We start from the raw sequence: 23,415 nt of genomic DNA, 5'->3' as shown, positions 1-23,415 counted from the left end.
CTTTGGAGAGCAAAACAAACTAGACTTGGCCACTCCCACCCACAGTTCAGCAGTCTCACACACACTAACATGTGTGCATCTATCTGTCTTCTTAGACCTCCAACTGCTCTCTGCCCCTTGAGACCACCTGAGTCTGGGATCAGTGGCTGACCGGCCCCACACATCCTTGCCCCACTTCAGAGGATCTGTGTCTGAGGGATGTATGACATTACAACGCATGCTTTTACATCGCATGTTTTTACAACGTCGGTTTTTACAACGCATACCATTACAACGCATAGTGCTTTGGGGCGCTGGATAGTGAATAGTTTAATTTACTATTCCAACTCCAGTCCCTGTGGATAGTAGGGAAGGTGTTGGACAGTAAATTAAACATATTCCCTATCCTAGAGCGCCCCCAGCGCAATGCATTGTAATGGTTTGCGTTGTAAAAGTTGCGTCGTAAAGGCACTGCGCGGTAAAAGTTGCATTGTAAAGGATGTTTGCCGTGTCTGAGCCTCATAAGCAAGTGGCAGCCGGTGGACGTTTGCCTATTTCACATTAATGCTGATGCTTCGATCTGAAACACCATCAGATATAGCGCCTAGCAGATGTGTGCTCACACTATATGACAGGCTCTGACTTAGAGTAATAAAAACTCAGTGAGGTGAGAGGCCAAATCGATGCGTTGTCTTGCTCTGCGCAAGGGAGGCGTTCTATGGGCGTTGCGGTGGGTGTTCCCGTGCAACTCTCATGGTTTCTGACGCATTCCAGGTTTACAAGGACTTGTAAACCCGGGTCTGCATCAAAATCTTATGCATCCCCAGGTGAGGCATAACGAGAAGAAATATGTTTATTACTCCTACTTTTTGTCCCTCTTTCTATGTTTGCTGCATTCTGCTGCACACGTAGGAAGAGGACAACGCCTCTTGGGCTTGTTTTTCTGCAGGAAGGTGCCCCTTACTACACAGAAGGAATCCCTCCCACAACACAGGCACCCTTGCACCACTGTGCAAGGCTGCGTGCGTTGGTGCTAGGCTGCTGAAACTGCACCAGTGCAGGGGAAAGGACAGGGATGCACCGTATTGGATAAATATGGCGCGTTACTGCCCTTTCCCTGTGATGCAGGGCAGGCAGCGAGGCAACTTGGTGCACTGCCCTGAACCATCGTTCTGGTTAATATGCCCCAGAGTACGGTATGCATCACTCTAGGCTGAGTGCCGGATCCACCATAGATACAGTGTTTTGTGCACTGCCGTAGACAGCGTGCACCATAGGCTACTGTATGCCGTCCACCCTTCTAGACTACGCACCGCTATTGAACCAGTGTCCACGCATCACTGTAGACATTAATTCAAAACCAGGCTGCTCGGCTGATAGTTCGGCTTCCAAGAGGCGGTTCTATCACGCGGGTGACTAGGGACCTGCATTGGCTGCCGTTGGCACAGAGATGCAGATTTAAGGCAGGCGGCACGGGGTTCAAGGCGCTGCACTTCAGATGCCCGGGCTTTGTGAAAGCTCGCATTGTAAAATACTGTCCGACGAGAGAACTACGATCAAGTCACCTTCTCTACTTGGTCACCCCACCTACAAGAAACTCAGGATTGGCGGTCGTTGGTTCTCTATCGCAGCCCCACGCCTCTGGAACACAATTGGAAATGAGGCAGGCATCTGTCTACACCAAATGTAGGCAACTTCTAAAGACGTGGCTGTTTACACAGGCTTATAAATAGTAGAAATCCCTGACTTTTCATTACATAGCGCCAAGAGACCTACCCAGGTGATCGTGCGCTCTATAAATAACCAATAACATAACATTAAGTTTTATGCACCATCGTAGAGCTGTGTGCCCCACTGTGGACAACGACCCTCGGTTACAATTTGACATGAGCAGGGTACACCTACCATGTCCACCCAACAAGTAGTCTGCCAATCTATGTAGAGTCAGGGCGACCATCATGTTTCTACCGATGGTGCCCCACTCGCCCCACTGATGGGAACCCTACACCGATGAGCTTATGGCGGTCGGTGTAAGTAACACCTTTTGGCTGCCCTATTTACGGAAAATGTTCTAACATATTTTGTCTGGATTGGAAAGCCTGGCAGCCCTGGACAGAAAAATAAAACAAGCATTGGACAAGCCAATTGCTGTCTTCTCCTGGACTTCTTACCTGTGCAATGTCATTTAGATATGGTGAATAGCACTGGCGAGATGCTCTGCAGAAAGGTGAAAAGCTCAAATAAAAAGTTTAAAAAAGGCAATTATGCAGCTACATCAGTTTTTAGGCAACCTCATGCTTTGTTATACATGCATGCCTACAAAATGACAGAGGCACCATTTTTTTAATTTATCAATGATAGATGTACCAGTATATAAAAAATGTAAAAGTTGCACAAACGCGCATTTAAGGACACAATTTTGTCTGCAAAACAAAAAATTATAATAATTTAAAAAAAGACTGCCGGTGGGGAGAGTGGGCAACAATGGGAAACAGGAGGAGGTTAGGGACACAACGGTGAGAGGGCAGAAGAGGATAAAAGCATCACTCGAGGGAGCGAAGGTGAAATGCATGAGAGAAAGGAACATGGAGGGAGAAGGACATAAGGGAGAGGGCAACACGTAAGGGTAGCGGGGAGAAGCACATGTGCTATAGAGAGCAACACGGAGTGCAGCGTAGGAGGACAAGAAAGTACACCGGGGACACAACTGAAAACACATGGAGGGCTTAACCAAAAATAAAAGTTCCCAAAAAGTAAGCAGTGGAAGGACACAAGTAAAGAGGCTGAGCTCCAGGGGAGGGACAAACACAGAAGAGGAAGGAAGGCCCAGGCAAGGCAATGAATGAAAAGCAGGCTAATGAGTGACAATGAAGCAAACCAGTGGTAAGCAAGGGGCGGGATCTAAGCCCTCTGTACGTTCACAGTACGTTTGAGCACCCAGCTTGTGCTGTCTGGTTGGCTCAACCTTAGACTTGCTCCCAGACTCTCAAAGAAAACTCCTATATTGTCAAGGTCGTTATTTTTTGTGTTTCATAAACAAACTCGACTGTGGGATGTTTGCTAAGTGGCCGCAAGAAACAAAATTTTGACTTCGCGGAATTCCACGTAGTCACAAAAAACTCAACGAGATTCCGCGGCGTTCTGCCAATGGGCGGAGATAGGCACGTCGTGCTGCTTGCGCTGTGATTTAGCTACGGGGACGCCTTTCAGAATGAAAAATCAGCTTGAACGGCACCACACAGAGCACCAGAGAGCGCAGTCACTCGAGTTGATTCTGCTGCCGCTCGCATCGATTTTCTACTCCAGCGGTTGCCGCCTTTTGACCACGAATGGTCAAAATCGCCCTTGCACGAAAAATCTCATCAGATGTCCTTTTAGCGACTGAAAATTGCACTAGGGGACGCCAAATCTAGCTCGCCAATCTGCCATTTTGGCCCAAGCAAGAGAAAAAATTCTGCCATGCAGCGATTGGCGGGATTTGGTCAGAACTCCGCCAATTTTGCCGGCAGAATGGAATATGTGACCCGCCCCTAACAAGGTGGCCACTCAGCAAACTTTCAGTGCCTTCTGGGGAGACATGGTGGGCAGGCATACCTACTGCTAGGCACAGAGCTTTGCCTGCTGCTTGTGGATGGCTTCTATGTGGATATCTATGACCGTACATAGCTTTCAATCTTTGTGCGCAGACACCTTTGTGAGTTTCCCCCACAGTGTTTTAAAGACAAGTATATAAACAGAGCAGGGTAAATGTAACATTATTGCTATGAACAGAGACACAGTGCTGAGTTCATCATGATACATGCGGTACTGTGAGCACAGGCCCTCTGCAGACCCAGGGCCCCCAGGGCCCGGAGCTGTGATCACTGGGCGGCCGCAGACGCCACCTGTGCTCTTCGCAGACGCCACCTGTGCTCTTCGCAGACTCGCAGATTGTTTCTGGTGGTGAGTGAGTCATTCCGATGAGATGATCGCAGACAGCAGCTGCTCCCCATCACCCCCACACTCTCAGCACCCTGCCAGACACTGCCGCCCCCCTGTCTGAGGGAGGACGCCCCCTGCAGCGTCTCAGCAGCACAGACACCCGCGGCTGTGCGCCTCATGGCTGAGGTGTGAATCACGTCTGACTGCTGAGGCGGCAGACACTGCGAGGAGCAGGCCCGAGAAGAGCACATCAGACATTAACTAAGGTGGGGGGGGCTGTGTGCTGCTCCACCCCACACAATGTGCCCTACCTCACCCCGTGCTGCCCCAACACTAGAATATACTCACGCCTGTGACCTGCAGAGGGTCTCACACACAGCTCTGCCCGTGCGCCTCAGTCCTGCCCTGCTCTGCCCTGTAATGCTGCAGCACTGAGGCCCACACTCAGCTCTGCCAGTGCACCTCAGTCCTGACCTGCTCTACCCTGTAACACTGCAGCACTGAGGCCCACACACAGCTCTGCCAGTGCACCTCAGTCCTGACCTGCTCTACCCTGTAATGCTGCAGCACTGAGGTCCACGCACAGCTCTGCCAGTGCACCTCAGTCCTGACCTGCTCTACCCCGTAATGCTACAGCACTGAGGCCCACACACAGCTCTGCCGATGCGCCTCAGTCCTGACCTGCTCTACCCTGTAATGCACAGCACTGAGGCCCACACCCAGCTCTGTCAGTGCGCCTCAGCCCTGACCTGCTCTACCCTGTAATGCTGCAGCGCTGAGGCCTACACACAGCTCTGCCAGTGCGCCTCAGTCCTGCCCTGCTCTACCCTGTAACACTGCAGCACTGAGGCCCACACACAGCTCTGCCAGTGCACCTCAGTCCTGACCTGCTCTGCCCTGTAATGCTGCAGCACTGAGGCCCACACACAGCTCTGCCAGTGCACCTCAGTCCTGACCTGCTCTACCCTGTAATGCTGCAGCACTGAGGTCCACGCACAGCTCTGCCAGTGCACCTCAGTCCTGACCTGCTCTACCCCGTAATGCTACAGCACTGAGGCCCACACACAGCTCTGCCAGTGCACCTCAGTCCTGACCTGCTCTACCCCGTAATGCTACAGCACTGAGGCCCACACACAGCTCTGCCAGTGCACCTCAGTCCTGACCTGCTCTACCCCGTAATGCTACAGCACTGAGGCCCACACACAGCTCTGCCAGTGCACCTCAGTCCTGCCCTGCTCTACCCTGTAACACTGCAGCACTGAGGCCCACACACAGCTCTGCCAGTGCACCTCAGTCCTGACCTGCTCTACCCCGTAATGCTACAGCACTGAGGCCCACACACAGCTCTGCCAGTGCAACTCAGTCCTGCCCTGCTCTATCCTGTAATGCGCAGCACTGAGGCCCACACTCAGCTCTGCCAGTGCACCTCAGTCCTGACCTGCTCTACCCTGTAACACTGCAGCACTGAGGCCCACACACAGCTCTGCCAGTGCACCTCAGTCCTGACCTGCTCTACCCCGTAATGCTGCAGCACTGAGGCCCGCACACAGCTCTGCCAGTGCACCTCAGTCCTGACCTGCTCTACCCCGTAATGCTGCAGCGCTGAGGCCTACACACAGCTCTGCCAGTGCGCCTCAGTCCTGCCCTGCTCTACCCTGTAACACTGCAGCACTGAGGCCCACACACAGCTCTGCCAGTGCACCTCAGTCCTGACCTGCTCTGCCCTGTAATGCTGCAGCACTGAGGCCCACACACAGCTCTGCCGATGCACCTCAGTCCTGCCCTGCTCTACCCTGTAATGCTGCAGCACTGAGGCCCACACACAGCTCCGCCAGTGCGCCTCAGTCCTGCCCTGCTGTACCCTGTAATGCGCAGCACTGAGGCCCACACACAGCTCTGCCGATGCGCCTCAGTCCTGACCTGCTCTACCCTGTAATGCGCAGCACTGAGGCCCACACACAGCTCTGCTGATGCACCTCAGTCCTGCCCTGCTCTACCCTGTAATGCTGCAGCACTGAGGCCCACACACAGCTCCGCCAGTGCGCCTCAGTCCTGCCCTGCTGTACCCTGTAATGCGCAGCACTGAGGCCCACACACAGCTCTGCCGATGCGCCTCAGTCCTGACCTGCTCTACCCTGTAATGCACAGCACTGAGGCCCACACCCAGCTCTGTCAGTGCGCCTCAGCCCTGACCTGCTCTACCCTGTAATGCTGCAACACTGAGGCCCACTCACAGCTCTGCCAGTGCACCTCCGTCCTCCCCTGCTCTACCCCGTAATGCTGCAGCACTGAGGCCCACACACAGCTCTGCCTGTGCGCCTCAGCCCTGACCTGCTCTGCCCTGCAATGCTGCAGCACTGAGGCCCACACACAGCTCTGCCAGTGCGCCTCAGTCCTCCCCTGCTCTACCCTGTAATGCGCAGCACTGAGGCCCACACACAGCTCTGCCTGTGCGCCTCAGTCCTGACCTGCTCTACCCTGTAATGCTGCAGCACTGAGGCCCACACACAGCTCTGGCAGTGCGCCTCAGTCCTGCCCTGCTCTGCCCTGTAATGCTGCAGCACTGAGGCGCACACACAGCTCTGTCAGTGCACCTCAGTCCTGACCTGCTCTGCCCTGTAATGCTGCAGCACTGAGGCCCACACACAGCTCTGCCAGTGCACCTCAGTCCTGACCTGCTCTACCCTGTAATACTGCAGCACTGAGGCCCACACACAGCTCTGTCAGTGCGCCTCAGTCCTGCCCTGCTCTGCCCTGTAATGCTGCAGCACTGAGGCCCACACACAGCTCTGCCAGTGCGCCTCAGTCCTGCCCTGCTCTGCCCTGTAATGCTGCAGCACTGAGGCCCACACACAGCTCTGCCAGTGCGCCTCAGTCCTCCCCTGCTCTACCCTGTAATGCGCAGCACTGAGGCCCACACACAGCTCTGCCTGTGCGCCTCAGTCCTGACCTGCTCTACCCTGTAATGCGCAGCACTGAGGCCCACACACAGCTGTGCCTGTGCGCCTCAGTCCTGACCTGCTCTACCCTGTAATGCTGCAGCACTGAGGCCCACACACAGCTCTGGCAGTGCGCCTCAGTCCTGCCCTGCTCTGCCCTGTAATGCTGCAGCACTGAGGCGCACACACAGCTCTGTCAGTGCGCCTCAGTCCTGACCTGCTCTGCCCTGTAATGCTGCAGCACTGAGACCCACACACAGCTCTGCCGATGCACCTCAGTCCTGACCTGCTCTGCCCTGTAATGCTGCAGCACTGAGGCCCACACACAGCTCTGCCAGTGCGCCTCAGTCCTGACCTGCTCTGCCCTGTAATGCTGCAGCACTGAGGCGCACACACAGCTCTGCCTGTGCGCCTCAGTCCTGACCTGCTCTGCCCTGTAATGCGCAGCACTGAGGCCCACACACAGCTCTGCCTGTGCGCCTCAGTCCTGACCTGCTCTACCCTGTAATGCTGCAGCACTGAGGCCCACACACAGCTCTGGCAGTGCGCCTCAGTCCTGCCCTGCTCTGCCCTGTAATGCTGCAGCACTGAGGGGCACACACAGCTCTGTCAGTGCGCCTCAGTCCTGACCTGCTCTGCCCTGTAATGCTGCAGCACTGAGACCCACACACAGCTCTGCCGATGCACCTCAGTCCTGACCTGCTCTGCCCTGTAATGCTGCAGCACTGAGGCCCACACACAGCTCTGCCAGTGCACCTCCGTCCTCCCCTGCTCTACCCCGTAATGCTGCAGCACTGAGGCCCACACACAGCTCTGCCGATGCACCTCAGTCCTGACCTGCTCTGCCCTGTAATGCTGCAGCACTGAGGCCCACACACAGCTCTGCCAGTGCGCCTCAGTCCTGACCTGCTCTGCCCTGTAATGCTGCAGCACTGAGGCCCGCACACAGCTCTGCCAGTGCGCCTCAGTCCTACCCTGCTCTACCCTGTAATGCTGCAGCACTGAGGCCCTCACACAGCTCTGCCAGTGCACCTCAGTCCTGCCCTGCTCTACCCTGTAATGCTGCAGCACCGAGGCCCACACACAGCTCTGCCAGTGCGCCTCAGTCCTGACCTGCTCTGCCCTGTAATGCTGCAGCACTGAGGCGCACACACAGCTCTGCCAGTGCACCTCAGTCCTGCCCTGCTCTACCCTGTAATGCTGCAGCACCGAGGCCCACACACAGCTCTGCCAGTGCGCCTCAGTCCTGACCTGCTCTGCCCTGTAATGCTGCAGCACTGAGGCGCACACACAGCTCTGCCGATGCACCTCAGTCCTGACCTGCTCTGCCCTGTAATGCTGCAGCACTGAGGCCCACACACAGCTCTGCCAGTGCACCTCAGTCCTGACCTGCTCTACCCTGTAATACTGCAGCACTGAGGCCCACACACAGCTCTGTCAGTGCGCCTCAGTCCTGCCCTGCTCTGCCCTGTAATGCTGCAGCACTGAGGCCCACACACAGCTCTGCCAGTGCGCCTCAGTCCTGCCCTGCTCTGCCCTGTAATGCTGCAGCACTGAGGCCCACACACAGCTCTGCCAGTGCGCCTCAGTCCTCCCCTGCTCTACCCTGTAATGCGCAGCACTGAGGCCCACACACAGCTCTGCCTGTGCGCCTCAGTCCTGACCTGCTCTACCCTGTAATGCGCAGCACTGAGGCCCACACACAGCTCTGCCTGTGCGCCTCAGTCCTGACCTGCTCTACCCTGTAATGCTGCAGCACTGAGGCCCACACACAGCTCTGGCAGTGCGCCTCAGTCCTGCCCTGCTCTGCCCTGTAATGCTGCAGCACTGAGGCGCACACACAGCTCTGTCAGTGCGCCTCAGTCCTGACCTGCTCTGCCCTGTAATGCTGCAGCACTGAGACCCACACACAGCTCTGCCGATGCACCTCAGTCCTGACCTGCTCTGCCCTGTAATGCTGCAGCACTGAGGCCCACACACAGCTCTGCCAGTGCGCCTCAGTCCTGACCTGCTCTGCCCTGTAATGCTGCAGCACTGAGGCGCACACACAGCTCTGCCTGTGCGCCTCAGTCCTGACCTGCTCTGCCCTGTAATGCGCAGCACTGAGGCCCACACACAGCTCTGCCTGTGCGCCTCAGTCCTGACCTGCTCTACCCTGTAATGCTGCAGCACTGAGGCCCACACACAGCTCTGGCAGTGCGCCTCAGTCCTGCCCTGCTCTGCCCTGTAATGCTGCAGCACTGAGGCGCACACACAGCTCTGTCAGTGCGCCTCAGTCCTGACCTGCTCTGCCCTGTAATGCTGCAGCACTGAGACCCACACACAGCTCTGCCGATGCACCTCAGTCCTGACCTGCTCTGCCCTGTAATGCTGCAGCACTGAGGCCCACACACAGCTCTGCCAGTGCACCTCCGTCCTCCCCTGCTCTACCCCGTAATGCTGCAGCACTGAGGCCCACACACAGCTCTGCCGATGCACCTCAGTCCTGACCTGCTCTGCCCTGTAATGCTGCAGCACTGAGGCCCGCACACAGCTCTGCCAGTGCGCCTCAGTCCTACCCTGCTCTACCCTGTAATGCTGCAGCACTGAGGCCCTCACACAGCTCTGCCAGTGCACCTCAGTCCTGCCCTGCTCTACCCTGTAATGCTGCAGCACCGAGGCCCACACACAGCTCTGCCAGTGCGCCTCAGTCCTGACCTGCTCTGCCCTGTAATGCTGCAGCACTGAGGCGCACACACAGCTCTGCCAGTGCACCTCAGTCCTGCCCTGCTCTACCCTGTAATGCTGCAGCACCGAGGCCCACACACAGCTCTGCCAGTGCGCCTCAGTCCTGACCTGCTCTGCCCTGTAATGCTGCAGCACTGAGGCGCACACACAGCTCTGCCGATGCACCTCAGTCCTGACCTGCTCTGCCCTGTAATGCTGCAGCACTGAGGCCCACACACAGCTCTGCCAGTGCGCCTCAGTCCTGACCTGCTCTGCCCTGTAATGCTGCAGCACTGAGGCCCACACACAGCTCTGCCTGTGCGCCTCAGTCCTGACCTGCTCTGCCCCGTAATGCTGCAGCACTGAGGCCCACACACAGCTCTGCCTGTGCGCCTCAGTCCTGACCTGCTCTGCCCAGTAATGCTGCAGCACTGAGGCCCACACACAGCTCTGCCAGTGTACCTCAGTCCTGACCTGCTCTGCCCAGTAATGCTGCAGCACTGGGACCAGCACCCGGCCTTGTACACATCACCGTAAACGCACTCCTGCATCCACCCTCTGCTGGCTGGGTGACACTAACCACACTGTAATATGAGTGCCTGCCACACACCTCACAACCGTCACAGCAGCTCTGCACACTCTGTCTGGACTGGCCTCAGGTGCCACAAATGTGATCACATCTCCCCCACCCTGCTCTCAGTGAACTGACTTCAAACACAGCAAGGACCCTTTCCAAGTGAGCATCCATCCCCCAAAGGCTCGCCCGGGTGTGTTCAAGACACCCCATGACTCAGGGTCCCCCATCCGGCAACTCAGGGGAGGAGGAAACCACAACAATGACATCACCCTTCCAGGGAAGGCCCTCAGGACAAAGAATTCAATACCCCAAGAGATAATAAGAGAAAAGACCTAAGACCTGTTAGTCTGAACATCAGCGGCCTGTGGTCGGTTGTCTCATCACCCCAACAAAAGACACTGTAGTGAATCCCGCAGAGAGTTTATCACTCCGCCCCCCCCCCCCCCGCTGACCGCATTGGATCCAGTGCCCCCCCCCTGCTGACTCCATTGGATCCAGTGCCCCCCCGCCCTCCTCTTCCTTCAGTCCCTCCTCTATGTTTTATCCTTCTACCCTTTGCAAATGTGAAGCGCTCGGACACCCCAGGTGCTTGTTCGAACTATAGAAATCAAATCGATATATACAAACAGGGGGCCATATTATCAAGAAAGGGTGATACATTATCGCCACTTTTATCAGCAGGAAACTGCCGTTAAAGCAGCGATAATGGGCTTGATAATATGCCCTTGTGAATTCCCATAGAAGCCCAGGTTAACACCAGAACCTGGACTTCTATGGGATTTCACAAGGGCATATTATCAAGCCCATTATCGCCGCTTTAGCGGCAGTCTCCTGCTGATAAAAGCGGAGATGATGTATCGCCTGTCCTTGATAATATGACCCTAAATTCCTTGCTGGCCTTACATCCTAAGACCAGTAGGTGGTTCCAGATTTCTTTATTAAAACCAAGTAGACGCGACATTTCCTTTCTCAGTACTGGTTAGTAAGATTGGTATCAGTTGCAAGCCTTTTTAATTGAATCTGTTCTCTTTCCCATTGGTTGATGTCTCCTAGCAAGAGAGAGTGGACTGACGTCATTCAAGTTGGTAACATTAACATCCGCCATCACAGTGTGTTAAATGTTATACGTGTTGATTTTGTTGATGGCATTACACCTGCCCCTTTACAGTATTTAGTGGAGTGGTGTGGCTCACTGGTTAGAGGCGGCAGACCCAGAAGCAGAAGTCGGCCCGGGACCAGGGTTCGATTCCCGTCGTGGCAGGGTCGTAGACTTGGGTCAGCGGACTCGATAATTCTCGCCTCGGTGCCCACTCTAATCAGGGGTCCCACTCTGCAACTCTGGGCATTAGCTTGCCCAATCTCCACAACGGCCCCATCAACGCAGGGGATGCCTGGCTCCCCTTTGGGGATTCCCAGCAGGGACCATCCCACAGGGAAAGCCAGGACGGGTTCCCCAGCGGTATACAGCGCCAGGACGCCGGCTGGCAATAGTGCGCTTTACAAGTATACACATTAATTTTTTTTACATTTAGTGATGTTTAAACCATAATGGATGTCATATGTGGCACGACTCTTTGACACACTGTCATATTGTGCGATTACAATTCTCCTTTAGCCACTTCAACATTCGCAGGCTCAAGAAAAATCAATTTGCATCCCTCGTCCGGCTGCTTTCTAACACGATAAGGCTCATACCGGGGGTCCTGCTTTTTTTTGTGTGTGTGTGGGGGTGTGGGGGTGTGTGTGGTGTGTGTGTGTGTGTGTGTGTGTGCGTGCATGCGTGTGTGTGTGTGTGTGTGTGCGCAGAACTCAAGCCAGACAGAGTCAGAATTCAAGATGGAGTTAGAGCAAGTGAAAGCGAATAGGTAAAACTTCATTTCCCAATATACAACATAATGGACATTTGTGCACCATTGCCTCCAGCACTACAATCCGAGACAGAGAAGTACACTCCACACATTTCTCTCTCTCACGCTTTCAAAGGCCCATCCCACACGTTCTGTTCCAGGCAAAGCTTTTTCACTCTGTGCTGAGGAGAAGATAAACCCTCTACTCTGAAACTATAGGGAGACAAAATGCAAGTGCACAAAAAATGATGTCATACAATCAAAATAGAGTAAGTTAAAACACGTAGGGGCAGATTTACAAGAAAGTAACGCATCTGTAAAGATGCGTCACTTTCCCTGCGCCACCCTGAGAAACGCTTGCACCACAATGGATGTGCTGTATTTACAATACGGCGCAAGGATTGACAGATGCGTCAGAAATTCTGACGCATCTGTTGATGCAAAAGTCACACATTACTGGAGTTGTGTCACAAGCACGACGCAACTCCAGCAATGCAGGGGGAGGCCTATCCTCCTTGTGCTGTGCCACTACTTACGCCTGCTTCAAGCAGGCGTAAGAATTTGACGCAGTGGCGTCCTAGAAGTGGCGCAGTGAAATCTTGTAGATTTCACTGCATCACTTCTACAAGGCTTTTTTGTGTTGGAAACCCCCCCTGCATACATTATACCTGACGCTGGCTTTACAACATAACGCATCTCCCTAGATGCATCACGTTGTAAATGGGCTACATTTTTATGCTGCTTCTGCGTCACAAAAAGAGACGCAACGGCGGTGCAAAAAAGACACAACGGCGGCGCAAAAATGACGCAAGAGTCAATAGAGTCAATTAAAACAATGGTAGTCAAGGGTCATCACCTGGTCCCAATACATATGCGTGCATATAGCAGTAGACCAGGTCCAATGTCGATTTGGGTCTAGTCACCGGGGAAATATGCCATTTCTAATGGCAAAAGTGTCCTACACTTAAATGTAATGGACCCTCCCTTGTGGGCAGGAAGGTGCACTTAGGGGTAACTTATTTAAATATTTAAACGCATGTTTTTCCACCTGTCAAAAGGGTGATTTTGACAGGTCTGTGCAGCAGGGTTCTGGCTGCTGCTAAAACCCCACACAGGGTAGGCCTGAAGTCTTGTTTCCACTGTCACTCTATGGCTGGCACGAAAGGCGCTGCAGTCCACAGGTGGCATTTAGCTTTCCATGCCAGAGGTGTATTTCTGCACATATGCAAAAGCTTTAAAGGCAGGGACATACTGCAGCATTTTTTTTAATAGTAGTACTGCTTTGTTTTGTAATGTTTACAAATGGTAACAATATCTGGGCAAATGTTTCACATCATTAGAACTGGTTAATAATAAATAAATCCGTATTTGTAAAGCGCAAACTACTCACCCTTACAGGTCTCAAGGCGCTGGAGGCCGCTGTGGAAATTAATTGAGCTGTTGCCCAGAGTCACACGGTGCTGAGCTGAGCTGCCGCCGGAGCCGGGGATCGAACCCTGTGCTCCGGAGTCAGCTGCCCTGGCTGCTGGTTTGACTTTCTAATATAGCAATTAGCAACAGAAAGATGACCAGTCAGCCTTTGTGAAGGGTCTTCAACTCTGCAGCAACACGTGTTGCCCTGTTTTAAGGGACCTTTGATCCATTGGATCTAGAAGCCTTTTTTGTAAAAATCTGCAGTTTATGCAGCAGATGGTGGATTATATAGCAAATGCGGCAAATCCATAATTATGTGGAAAATGCCCCAGCCGAATAATCACACAATTCCAGTGGCCCTCTTTATAGGAAATGATAATGTGCCAATCAGGTTTCAATCTGAGTTTGACATGTGTTAGGGGTCGGAGCACAACCACAGAGCAGGTGAGTTCCAAAAATGTTTTAAAAAGTGGGGCTAAACACCCACAAAGGCGTCACCAGTATCATTTTAAGGAGTCTGGAGGCCCCGGGCAGAACTCTTGGGGCCCCAAGAATGGAACAATTTTTAATGTATTACCCATTCCCTGATAATCCAAGCCTACATCACGTCAAGCAATACTAAATTATTATTTTTATTTTACAGAATTTTATATAGGCAAACTTGACCCCAATCGGGTATCAGAGCGCTTTACATAGCACCAGTTGCGTTACGTGAGGACACATTAATTTTTGTTAGGCACCAGGAGATTAAGTGATTTGCCCAGAATCACAGGATGTTGAGCGTCATTGCCGAGACTCGATCCCGATTCCCCAGATTCTAGGTCGACCGCTCTAGCCGTTAAGCCAACTCCTCTCCCTAGATGTTAAACTTTTAACAGGACCACACACAAAAACAGTTGGAATATGTCTTCCCTTAGACAAAAAAAAATCCTTAGGATGCAACTGGGTAAAGAGACAGAGTCAGAAGTAGAGGAAGGTGGAGAGTGAGAGGGGTTTAGATAAAAAGAATTGACAGGGATCAAAGAGAGAGAAAGTTAATTTTCTCATGGGGGCCCTTGGAAGATGAGGGCCCTGGGTAATTGCCCACTCTGTCCCTGCCTTTATATATCTCTGGGGGTCGCTTTGCAACAGGGAGGCCTTTACCTCCAGCCTCCCTGGAGTTCTCTGTATCGATAAGGCGCGGTCACATCGTAAGTATTGACGAGGACGAGTAGGACTAGGAGTAATGAAGATTATCGGTAAGTAACCAGGCCTTTACTAATGCCCTGCAGGAAGGAATGGTGAGTCTATCCTTAGGCAGCGGTGAATAACAATTCACCAGTCTTTTATATCTAAGGGACAGTCGGCATAGGGACAAACTGCACCTCTTAATTTTAAAGAAGGCATTAACCTGTGTTTGGTTTTTTTAAATCTTCAATGAACCTCTGGTCTCACTTCAGGCGTCTCCTGCTTCCACTGGTGTAGAACTGCCATTTTCCTCATGTCCCCTATCCTTGCCCCTCAGCCCCCCATGTCTGCCTCACAGTGGCCCCCCCAGCACTGCTCCTTTGCTCTGCACTGTTTCTTCATCCTCCTGAAATCACATTTGCTTTAGATGGTGATATCTGTATAAAGGTTCACATATGTCTCCCAAGAGTAGAAGATGACTTCTGAGGTCCCAATATGCAGGTCTTAAAAAAAATAATATGACAGAGACCTCTCTTCCCCTCTAATACTGGCGAGATGGGGTTGCAAATGAACAAAACTAGTTACTCTCTTGGGACTAGATTAAAACCAACTTACTGGTCACCTTTTTTCAGGTGCCTCGTTTTAAATTTTCAATTATTACAGGAATTTGGGGTAGCAAATATATTGTGTCACATTAATAGATCAGGATACATAAGAGCATATCATTTCATCTTTACTTTAGATTGTGTGCTATATCAAAAAAACACTTTATTCCTGTGTTCTAGATAAAACCTTTTTACAAAGAAAGACTAATCATGTAGCAGCCCTTGAGGCTGTACATGTACATAAGGTCAGATTCTCAAGCCACAGATTTAGGTAGAGGCTTAAAAAGTCTTAACTACAGTCCATGTATTTTCTATTGGCATAGTTTCCAGCCATAGTATTGCTCCATAGTTGTATGTTATTTATTTCCACAAGCCTCCATATAGTGTCGATAGGTTTCGGCCTTCTGAGTTTGTTGAAAGTCTTCATCAGGACAAGCAGCAATGACCTGCAATCAAACATACACTGTAATAAATGAGATCCATTTACTTTGTCTTTATATACCTAAGCATGGCACTTGACTCTTTAATTATCCTATATCTATACCATAACCCAGAGGACAAGTACACAACATCCTAGTGACAGCAATAGCATTGTTCAAAATTATGCACACACTGTCTGTATGACCAGCTTATTTACTTTATCCCTATGCATTTTTCTCATCCAGTGCCTCCTACCATACATAAGCAATCAGTTTTGTTTGTTTCCTGGATCATACATGTAATAAGTGCTTCTTGTACAATCATATAGTGAAAGATATCTGACACTGACTGTACGCATCACAACTTTTTAATATTCTACAAATGAACAGTATGCATGCAAACAAACTAGATCAAAGTCAAATTCGCATAGGATGACTGCTTTGTTGCTGTCATCGGTTTATCTTCTAACCTTGCACAAGGTATACCCCCATTTTGTGCAGCAAATGGAGTTTATCATTTGGATCAGGTCATTTTAACCAATTGGCACAACTAGTCAATTTAAGATATTCGCCCTACACATCCACACCATGATGCTGGGCAGTCCCTGGGGGTCAGCCTTGTCCACTTTACTTTTCAATATCTGTGTTCAACAAATAGCAAATTGCAAATGGAAAGTCCTCTGATTTCTGGGGCAATTGATAAATCTGTTGGCAAATCCAACCCTGAAATTTGGACCCTCCCACCCCAATACTATCTCTATGTCGGAGGAAATTCCTCTGTTGGATTCTACCTTTGAGTTACCTCCTTCTCCAGAAATAGGAGGGGGCACCTGATCTCACAGGGCCTGATTCACAGAACCAACTTAAGACAAAATCCTAAACTTACTACTTTTGGTATTCACAGAAGGCATTTAGTAGTAGTAAAGTTAGGATTCTGTCTTAAGTCTGTCTTAAGTCTGTCTTAAGTCTGTCTTAAGTCTGTCTTAAGTTGATCTTAAGTCTGTCCTGAGTTTGTCTTCAGTTTGTCTTAAGTTTGTATTAAGACTGTCTTAAGACTGTCTTAAGTCTGTCTTAAGTCTGTCTTAAGTCAAACTTAAGACAAAATCCTAACTTTACTACTACCAACTGCCTTCTGTGAATACCAAAAGTAGTAGGACAGACTTAAGACAGACTTAAGACAGACTTAAGACAGACTTAAGACAGACTTAAGACAGACTTAAGACAGACTTAAGACAGACTTAAGACAAACTTAAGACAGACTTAAGACAGACTTAAGACAGACTTAAGACAGACTTAGGACAAACGTAAGACAGACTTAAGACAGACTTAAGACAGACTTAAGACAAACTTAAGCCAAACTTAAGACAAACTTAAGACAGACTTAAGACAGACTTAAGACAAATTTAGGACAGACTTAAGACAGACTTAAGACAAAATCCTAACTTTACTACTATTAAATGGCTTCTGTGAATACCAAAAGTAGTAAGTTTATGATTTTGTCTTAAGTTAGTTCTGTGAATCGGGCCCCACGTGCCTATGTTCCTGTATCTAACCTCTTGTACCAACATCAAAAGCTGGGTTCATCCAGGCTCTTGAGCTGACTGCTCTTCACTCTCTTTCCTGTTTCAGTCCCGCCTCGAGTCCGCCGAGGGCCAAAGATCCTTAAAGCTCTCTTGGGGCAGAACCTGGTCCTGCCCTGTGTGGCCCAGGGCGACCCGATGCCCACCCTCCGCTGGTACAAGGATGGTGTCGCCGTGTCCGTGGGGTCGGAGGAGCACCTGGATGGCCCAGATGGCTCCATCACTGCCGAGGGTGTCCAACACTCGGATTCTGGGCTCTATCGATGTGTCGCCACGAACAGCGCCGGGCAGGATGCGTCGGAGTTTGTCCTGGAAGTGTTAGGTAAGTGCTGGGTCAATACCCTTGGGAGAAGATGTGTGCATTGGCTAATTCCTCAATAGGCAGCAAGGGAAGGAGAGCCAAGGTGAAGACGGATTAACGGGGGATGAGGACCCACTGTGCCAGATGAGCAGGAGAGTAGAGAGGGGAGGGCTTGGGTAGTGAGTGTACGGGCCACCGTGCTGCTTGGCTAACTGTCTGTTCCTTCTTCGGTCCACAGAGCCCCCTTCTTTCCTCGATGGAGCCGATGTCCTGCTGGAGAAGCTGGTTCACGACAGGGTAGAACTCGCCTGCCCCGTGCAAGGTAAGAGCCAATCACCCAGCAGTGGCGGTATTGGTGGGGTACTCACCAGAGAGATGGCTTACTCAAAGGAGAGGTACTCACATAAGGGCAGCTATACTGACAGGAAGGTACCCCACAAGGCAGCTTATCACAGGAGAAGGGGGTACTCAAAGTGAAGCAGATGTACTGGCGAGGGATACTCACAGGAGAGGTACTGCCAGAAGATTTCACATACTCACATGCCGGTGAGCGTACTCACAGGAGAGAAGAGCTATTCGAAGGTGATGGGACATACAGGATAGATGTAGTGATCAGGGAGCAGCATTCTTGTATTTCTTGGGGTTGCAGAGGTCGATAAGATATACTTATGCAGGAGATAAGTATGTAGTTGGCATACACAGGGAGGGCGGGCATTCTCCCAGTGAAGGGGACCAACTCTCATTGGAAGCACTTCCGAAAGAAGGGGGGGTGAGAGGGGGGGGGGGGTCAGACTTAATCCAGATCTGATTGGCTGTAGGATACACCTATGAGTAATAAAGGTATGTTGTAGTTATTGATACTGCCCAAGGCTTTGCAGGCTGTCGGTCGTAAAGGTAATTCAAGGCTTCCTTGGTTTCCTTGAGACTCCAAGGTAGCTTTGGCCGAGGAGTCTAGCTTTACTCAGAGGATGCGGTGTGAAATGTTGGTTTTGGATATGTAACAGAACTTATCACACTTTTAAAAGGAGTATATTCTTAACACATTCAGATAAATTGAGCAGCAACAATTTGTTCTAATGGTAGAAACAGGACTGTGAGTCTGCAGATATGTACCCCGAATAAACAAAATTGTGCCTGTGGCCTTAACTTTGATTAGGGCTATGTGAATGTATGGGCTATGCGAATGTGGGGGCTATAGAGTCTATGATCTTTCGATTCTATAGCCAATGTGAATCTGTGAGCTTTGTGAATCTATAGGATTTGTGAATCTCTGGCCTATGTAAATGTATGGGCTGCGTGAACCTATGGGCTTTGGGCTTTGTAAACCTATGGGCTTTGTGAATCTATGGGCTTTGGGAATCTATGGGCTTTGTGAACCTATGGGCTTTGTGAATCTATGGGCTTTGTGAATCTATGGGCTTTGTGAATCTATGGGCTTTGTCAATCTATGGGCTTTGTGAACCTATGGGGTTTGTGAATCTATGGGCTTTGTGAATCTATGGGCTTTGTGAATCTATGGGCTTTGGGAATCTATGGGCTTTGGGAACCTATGGGCTTTGTGAATCTATGGGCTTTGTGAATCTATGGGCTTTGGGAACCTATGGGCTTTGTGAATCTATGGGCTTTGTCAATCTATGGGCTTTGTGAACCTATGGGGTTTGTGAACCTATGGGGTTTGTGAATCTATGGGCTTTGGGCTTTGTAAACCTATGGGCTTTGTGAATCTATGGTATTTGGGCTTTGTAAACCTATGGGCTTTGTGAATCTATGGTCTTTGGGCTTTGTAAACCTATGGGCTTTGTGAATCTATGGTCTTTGGGCTTTGTAAACCTATGGGCTTTGTGAATCTATGGGCTTTGTGAATCTATGGGCTTTGGGAATCTATGGGCTTTGTGAACCTATGGGCTTTGTGAATCTATTGTCTTTGTGAACCTATGGGCTTTGTGAATCTATGGGCTTTGTGAATCTATGGGCTTTGGGAACCTATGGGCTTTGTGAATCTATGGGATTTGTGAATCTATGGGCTTTGTGAACCTATGGGGTTTGTGAACCTATGGGGTTTGTGAATCTATGGGCTTTGGGCTTTGTAAACCTATGGGCTTGGTGAATCTATGGTCTTTGGGCTTTGTAAACCTATGGGCTTTGTGAATCTATGGGCTTTGTGAATCTATGGGCTTTGTGAATCTATGGGCTTTGGGAATCTATGGGCTTTGTGAATCTATGGGCTTTGGGAATCTATGGGCTTTGTGAATCTATGGGCTTTGTGAATTCATGGGCTTTGGGAACCTATGGGGTTTGTGAATCTATGGGCTTTGGGCTTTGTAAACCTATGGGCTTTGTGAATTTATGGTCTTTGGGCTTTGTAAACCTATGGGCTTTGTGAATCTATGGGCTTTGTGAATCTATGGGCTTTGTGAATCTATGGGCTTTGTGAATCTATGGGCTTTGTGAATCTATGGGCTTTGTGAATCTATGTTTTTTTTAATCTATGGGCTTTGTGAATCTATGGGCTTTGTGAATCTATGGGCTTTGGGAATCTATGGGCTTTGGGAATCTATGGGCTTTGGGAATCTATGGGCTTTGTGAACCTATGGGCTTTGTGAATCTATGTTTTTTTTAATCTATGGGCTTTGGGAATCTATGGGCTTTGTGAATCTATGGGCTTTGGGAATCTATGGGCTTTGTGAATCTATGGGCTTTGGGAATCTATGGGCTTTGTGAATCTATGGGCTTTGGGAATCTATGGGCTTTGTGAACCTATGGGCTTTGTGAATCTATGTTTTTTTTAATCTATGGGCTTTGTGAATCTATGGGCTTTGTGAATTCATGGGCTTTGGGAACCTATGGGGTTTGTGAATCTATGGGCTTTGGGCTTTGTAAACCTATGGGCTTTGTGAATCTATGGTCTTTGGGCTTTGTAAACCTATGGGCTTTGTGAATCTATGGGCTTTGTGAATCTATGGGCTTTGGGAATCTATGGGCTTTGTGAATCTATGGGCTTTGGGAATCTATGGGCTTTGTGAATCTATGGGCTTTGGGAATCTATGGGCTTTGTGAACCTATGGGCTTTGTGAATCTATGTTTTTTTTAATCTATGGGCTTTGGGAATCTATGGGCTTTGTGAATCTATGGGCTTTGGGAATCTATGGGCTTTGTGAATCTATGGGCTTTGGGAATCTATGGGCTTTGTGAACCTATGGGCTTTGTGAATCTATGGTTTTTTTTAATCTATGGGCTTTGGGAATCTATGGGCTTTGGGAATCTATGGGCTTTGTGAATCTATGGGCTTTGGGAATCTATGGGCTTTGTGAATCTATGGGCTTTGTGAATCTATGGGCTTTGTGAATCTAGGGGCTTTGGGAATCTATGGGCTTTGTGAACCTATGGGCTTTGTGAATCTATGTTTTTTTTTAATCTATGGGCTTTGGGAATCTATGGGCATGGCTCTCCATCACTTGCAAAAACCTGCCCCGGTATGTGACTTCTTGTCTTTTGAAGTCATAGCTTTTCTTTACTATTTGTGAGTCAGTTGGTTCCCTGTAGCATGGCGGATAACAGAATGAAAGGGCTCCATACAGTGTGGACAGTAATGTATTAATATCCCGTGGTGGCATCGAGGCAGCTCGGTGTTTCTGCTGCTGTTCAAAGAGAGATCTGGTCCTGTCATAGCTTCTTGATTAGAAAGAGGCTTCATGACTTCAGATTCAATTCTGTTGTAGACATTCAGAGTGTCGATTGCTCCTTTGGGTCCTCATGGTTAGGATACGGCTACGAATTGGACAAAACGCGCCGCTTCTCAAGACTGTCCCAAGTCATGTTTGTCTTGTCATTAGTTTATTTACTATTTGAAAGACTTATTTTTACTTCATGACAACAATCACAGACCATGTTTACATGATATAAAATGAATTCATTTTGGTCCTTATGTTCTCATTACTAAATCACTTATTGCAGTTATGTTTCATTATTCGTGTAGAGGAACGAAATTATTTCTCAATTTCAAAATCTAAATAAACTATTGTCACTGAAAATAAACAGGGATCAAAATGATGAGGATTTCTTAACTCGGCCAGTCCTGGAAGTTTACAGACCGGAGGCTGTGTTAATGTGTGATGGGCAAGCGGAGAACTCAGGGCTCGACTTCCTAGAGGCTTTATTGATAAATCACACCAATCATGGTCGAAAGATACCTGTGCAAGGTACGCAAGCATTAGGGCGAAGTAGGGAATGATGGTTAGTGATGGTAGAGCTGAATAAGAGGTATCACAGGGCTGGGATGAGGTAGGGCTAGAAAGGGAATGGAAGATTGTGCAGACTAGATCAGGGCAAGTAAGGCAGTGCTGGCAGGACAAAGTGGCGCATACCACAGGACTATGGGGTTGTGCAGGTGAGGAGGGCAGAGTGGTGTATACCACAGTAGGGTGGGTTTGTGAAAGTGAGGGAGGCAGTGTATGGTGGCACAGAGAGATGTATCCCACAGGTGGGTGGGGTTGTGTAGGAGAGGGATACAGCAGTGGTGGTGAAGGCAGTAAAATATTACAGATTCATAACTTTTTATGAACACAAGGTCTTGGGAAGTGGGGTTGATGAAGGCTGTGTCTCCTTGGCGTGGCTCCATGGCAGCGGTGTCTCCTTGGCATGTGTCCATGTCAATGGTGGTCTCATGACCTGGGTCCATGGCAGCTGCGGCTCCATGGCAGCGGTTTCTCCTTGTTATGTCTCCTGCCTCTTATGCCTCTCCACCTCCACAGGCTGCTCCTGTCCTGAATCTCTGCCTTCACATGCCTATCCTACCTCCCCTGTTTTACCTTTTTCCCAGGCTGTCTCTGCCCGTCTTGTGAACCGCCCTCTGCTGCTTCTGCCATCTTCTGCATGTCCCTGGGCTTCACGCCTTCTCCCGACGTCTACACGTGCAGCACCAGCCAACACAGCTTCACCCCCGGCACCTCTTAATGTTCCCAATCTACCCACTTCTCCACCCGTTTCTCATATGTAACTCCCATCCACTCTACTCCACTCAGCTCCGAGGTAAACACCCTTGATCTTTTACCTGACCCTTTCCGTTTCCACAGGCTCTCCCAGACCACTGATTCGCTGGATGAAGGATGGGGCGGAGCTTTCTGGCAGCCACTCAGGAATCAAGCAGCTAGAAGATGGATCCCTGCTCATTAACGCAGCCTTGCCCAATCACGGCGGTGACTTCATCTGCACAGCAACCAACGAGGTGGGATCTGTCAGGAAGAGAACACGGCTTGTGGTCTATGGTGAGTACCTGCTCGCAGGTTCTGTCTGCAGAGCAGATAATCCCTAAGATTTGCTTGACGATCGTCAAGCTGTTCCTTTTGCAGTGTGAATCTTTCTGGATTCACTATGCTGTGCATTAATCCGCGGTCTAGTGGTTGGGTCCGGAATCGTAGTCTTTTCTCTCTTTTTTTTCCCGTACTACACCGACAGGTAAGAAACTATTCGTTCTGCCGCTAATATTAAGAAAACACTCAGGGTGTACTGAATGCTGATAAATGCTGCTTTTCCTTCTGATGATAAGATAATATCCAATGGTTCACTTTCAATCAATCAATCACGATTTATAAAGCATGGCTAGTCACCCGATAAGGTATCCAGGTGTGTGCAGGTCCCGGAGTCCTATTCGTACAGCCAGGTCTTGAGGACCATTTTGAATTCCAGAAGTGAGATGTTGGTCCGGCGGTGCGTGGGGAGGCTGTTCCAAGTCTTTGTTGTGATGTGGGAGAAGCTTCGTCCTCCACTTCTGCCACGGTAGATGCGGGGAGTATGGGCAAGCGAATGGGAGGCGGTGCGTAGTCTTCTCGATGGTTAGTGGACAGATAGCCCCACTGGACAATGTGCTTGCGCTGTTGTAGATGGCTTACCTCCATAACAACCTTCTTAAATGTCGGAGAAACTTCACCCAGTGGTTGGTTCTTCTAGACGGGACATTATCTC

The 23,415-nt window shown here is 50.1% G+C and overlaps 1 protein-coding gene across 1 annotated transcript in view; it reads left to right on the top strand.

Moving 5' to 3' along the window:
* Positions 1 to 23,415, top strand: part of HMCN2 (hemicentin 2) — a 761,275-nt gene that overhangs the window by 352,627 nt on the left and 385,233 nt on the right. The window contains exons 24-26 of the mRNA XM_078646218.1: positions 17,203 to 17,475; positions 17,693 to 17,776; positions 22,527 to 22,718. Coding sequence (XP_078502344.1) covers positions 17,203 to 17,475; positions 17,693 to 17,776; positions 22,527 to 22,718 — 549 coding nt within the window. The remainder of the gene's footprint in view (positions 1 to 17,202; positions 17,476 to 17,692; positions 17,777 to 22,526; positions 22,719 to 23,415) is intronic.

This window comes from Lissotriton helveticus, chromosome 5_1 (genome assembly GCF_964261635.1).
Source record: "Lissotriton helveticus chromosome 5_1, aLisHel1.1, whole genome shotgun sequence".
Lineage (NCBI taxonomy): Eukaryota > Metazoa > Chordata > Amphibia > Caudata > Salamandridae > Lissotriton > Lissotriton helveticus.
Note: the sequence above shows the minus strand (reverse complement) of the source record. Positions and strands in the feature narration are given on the sequence as shown.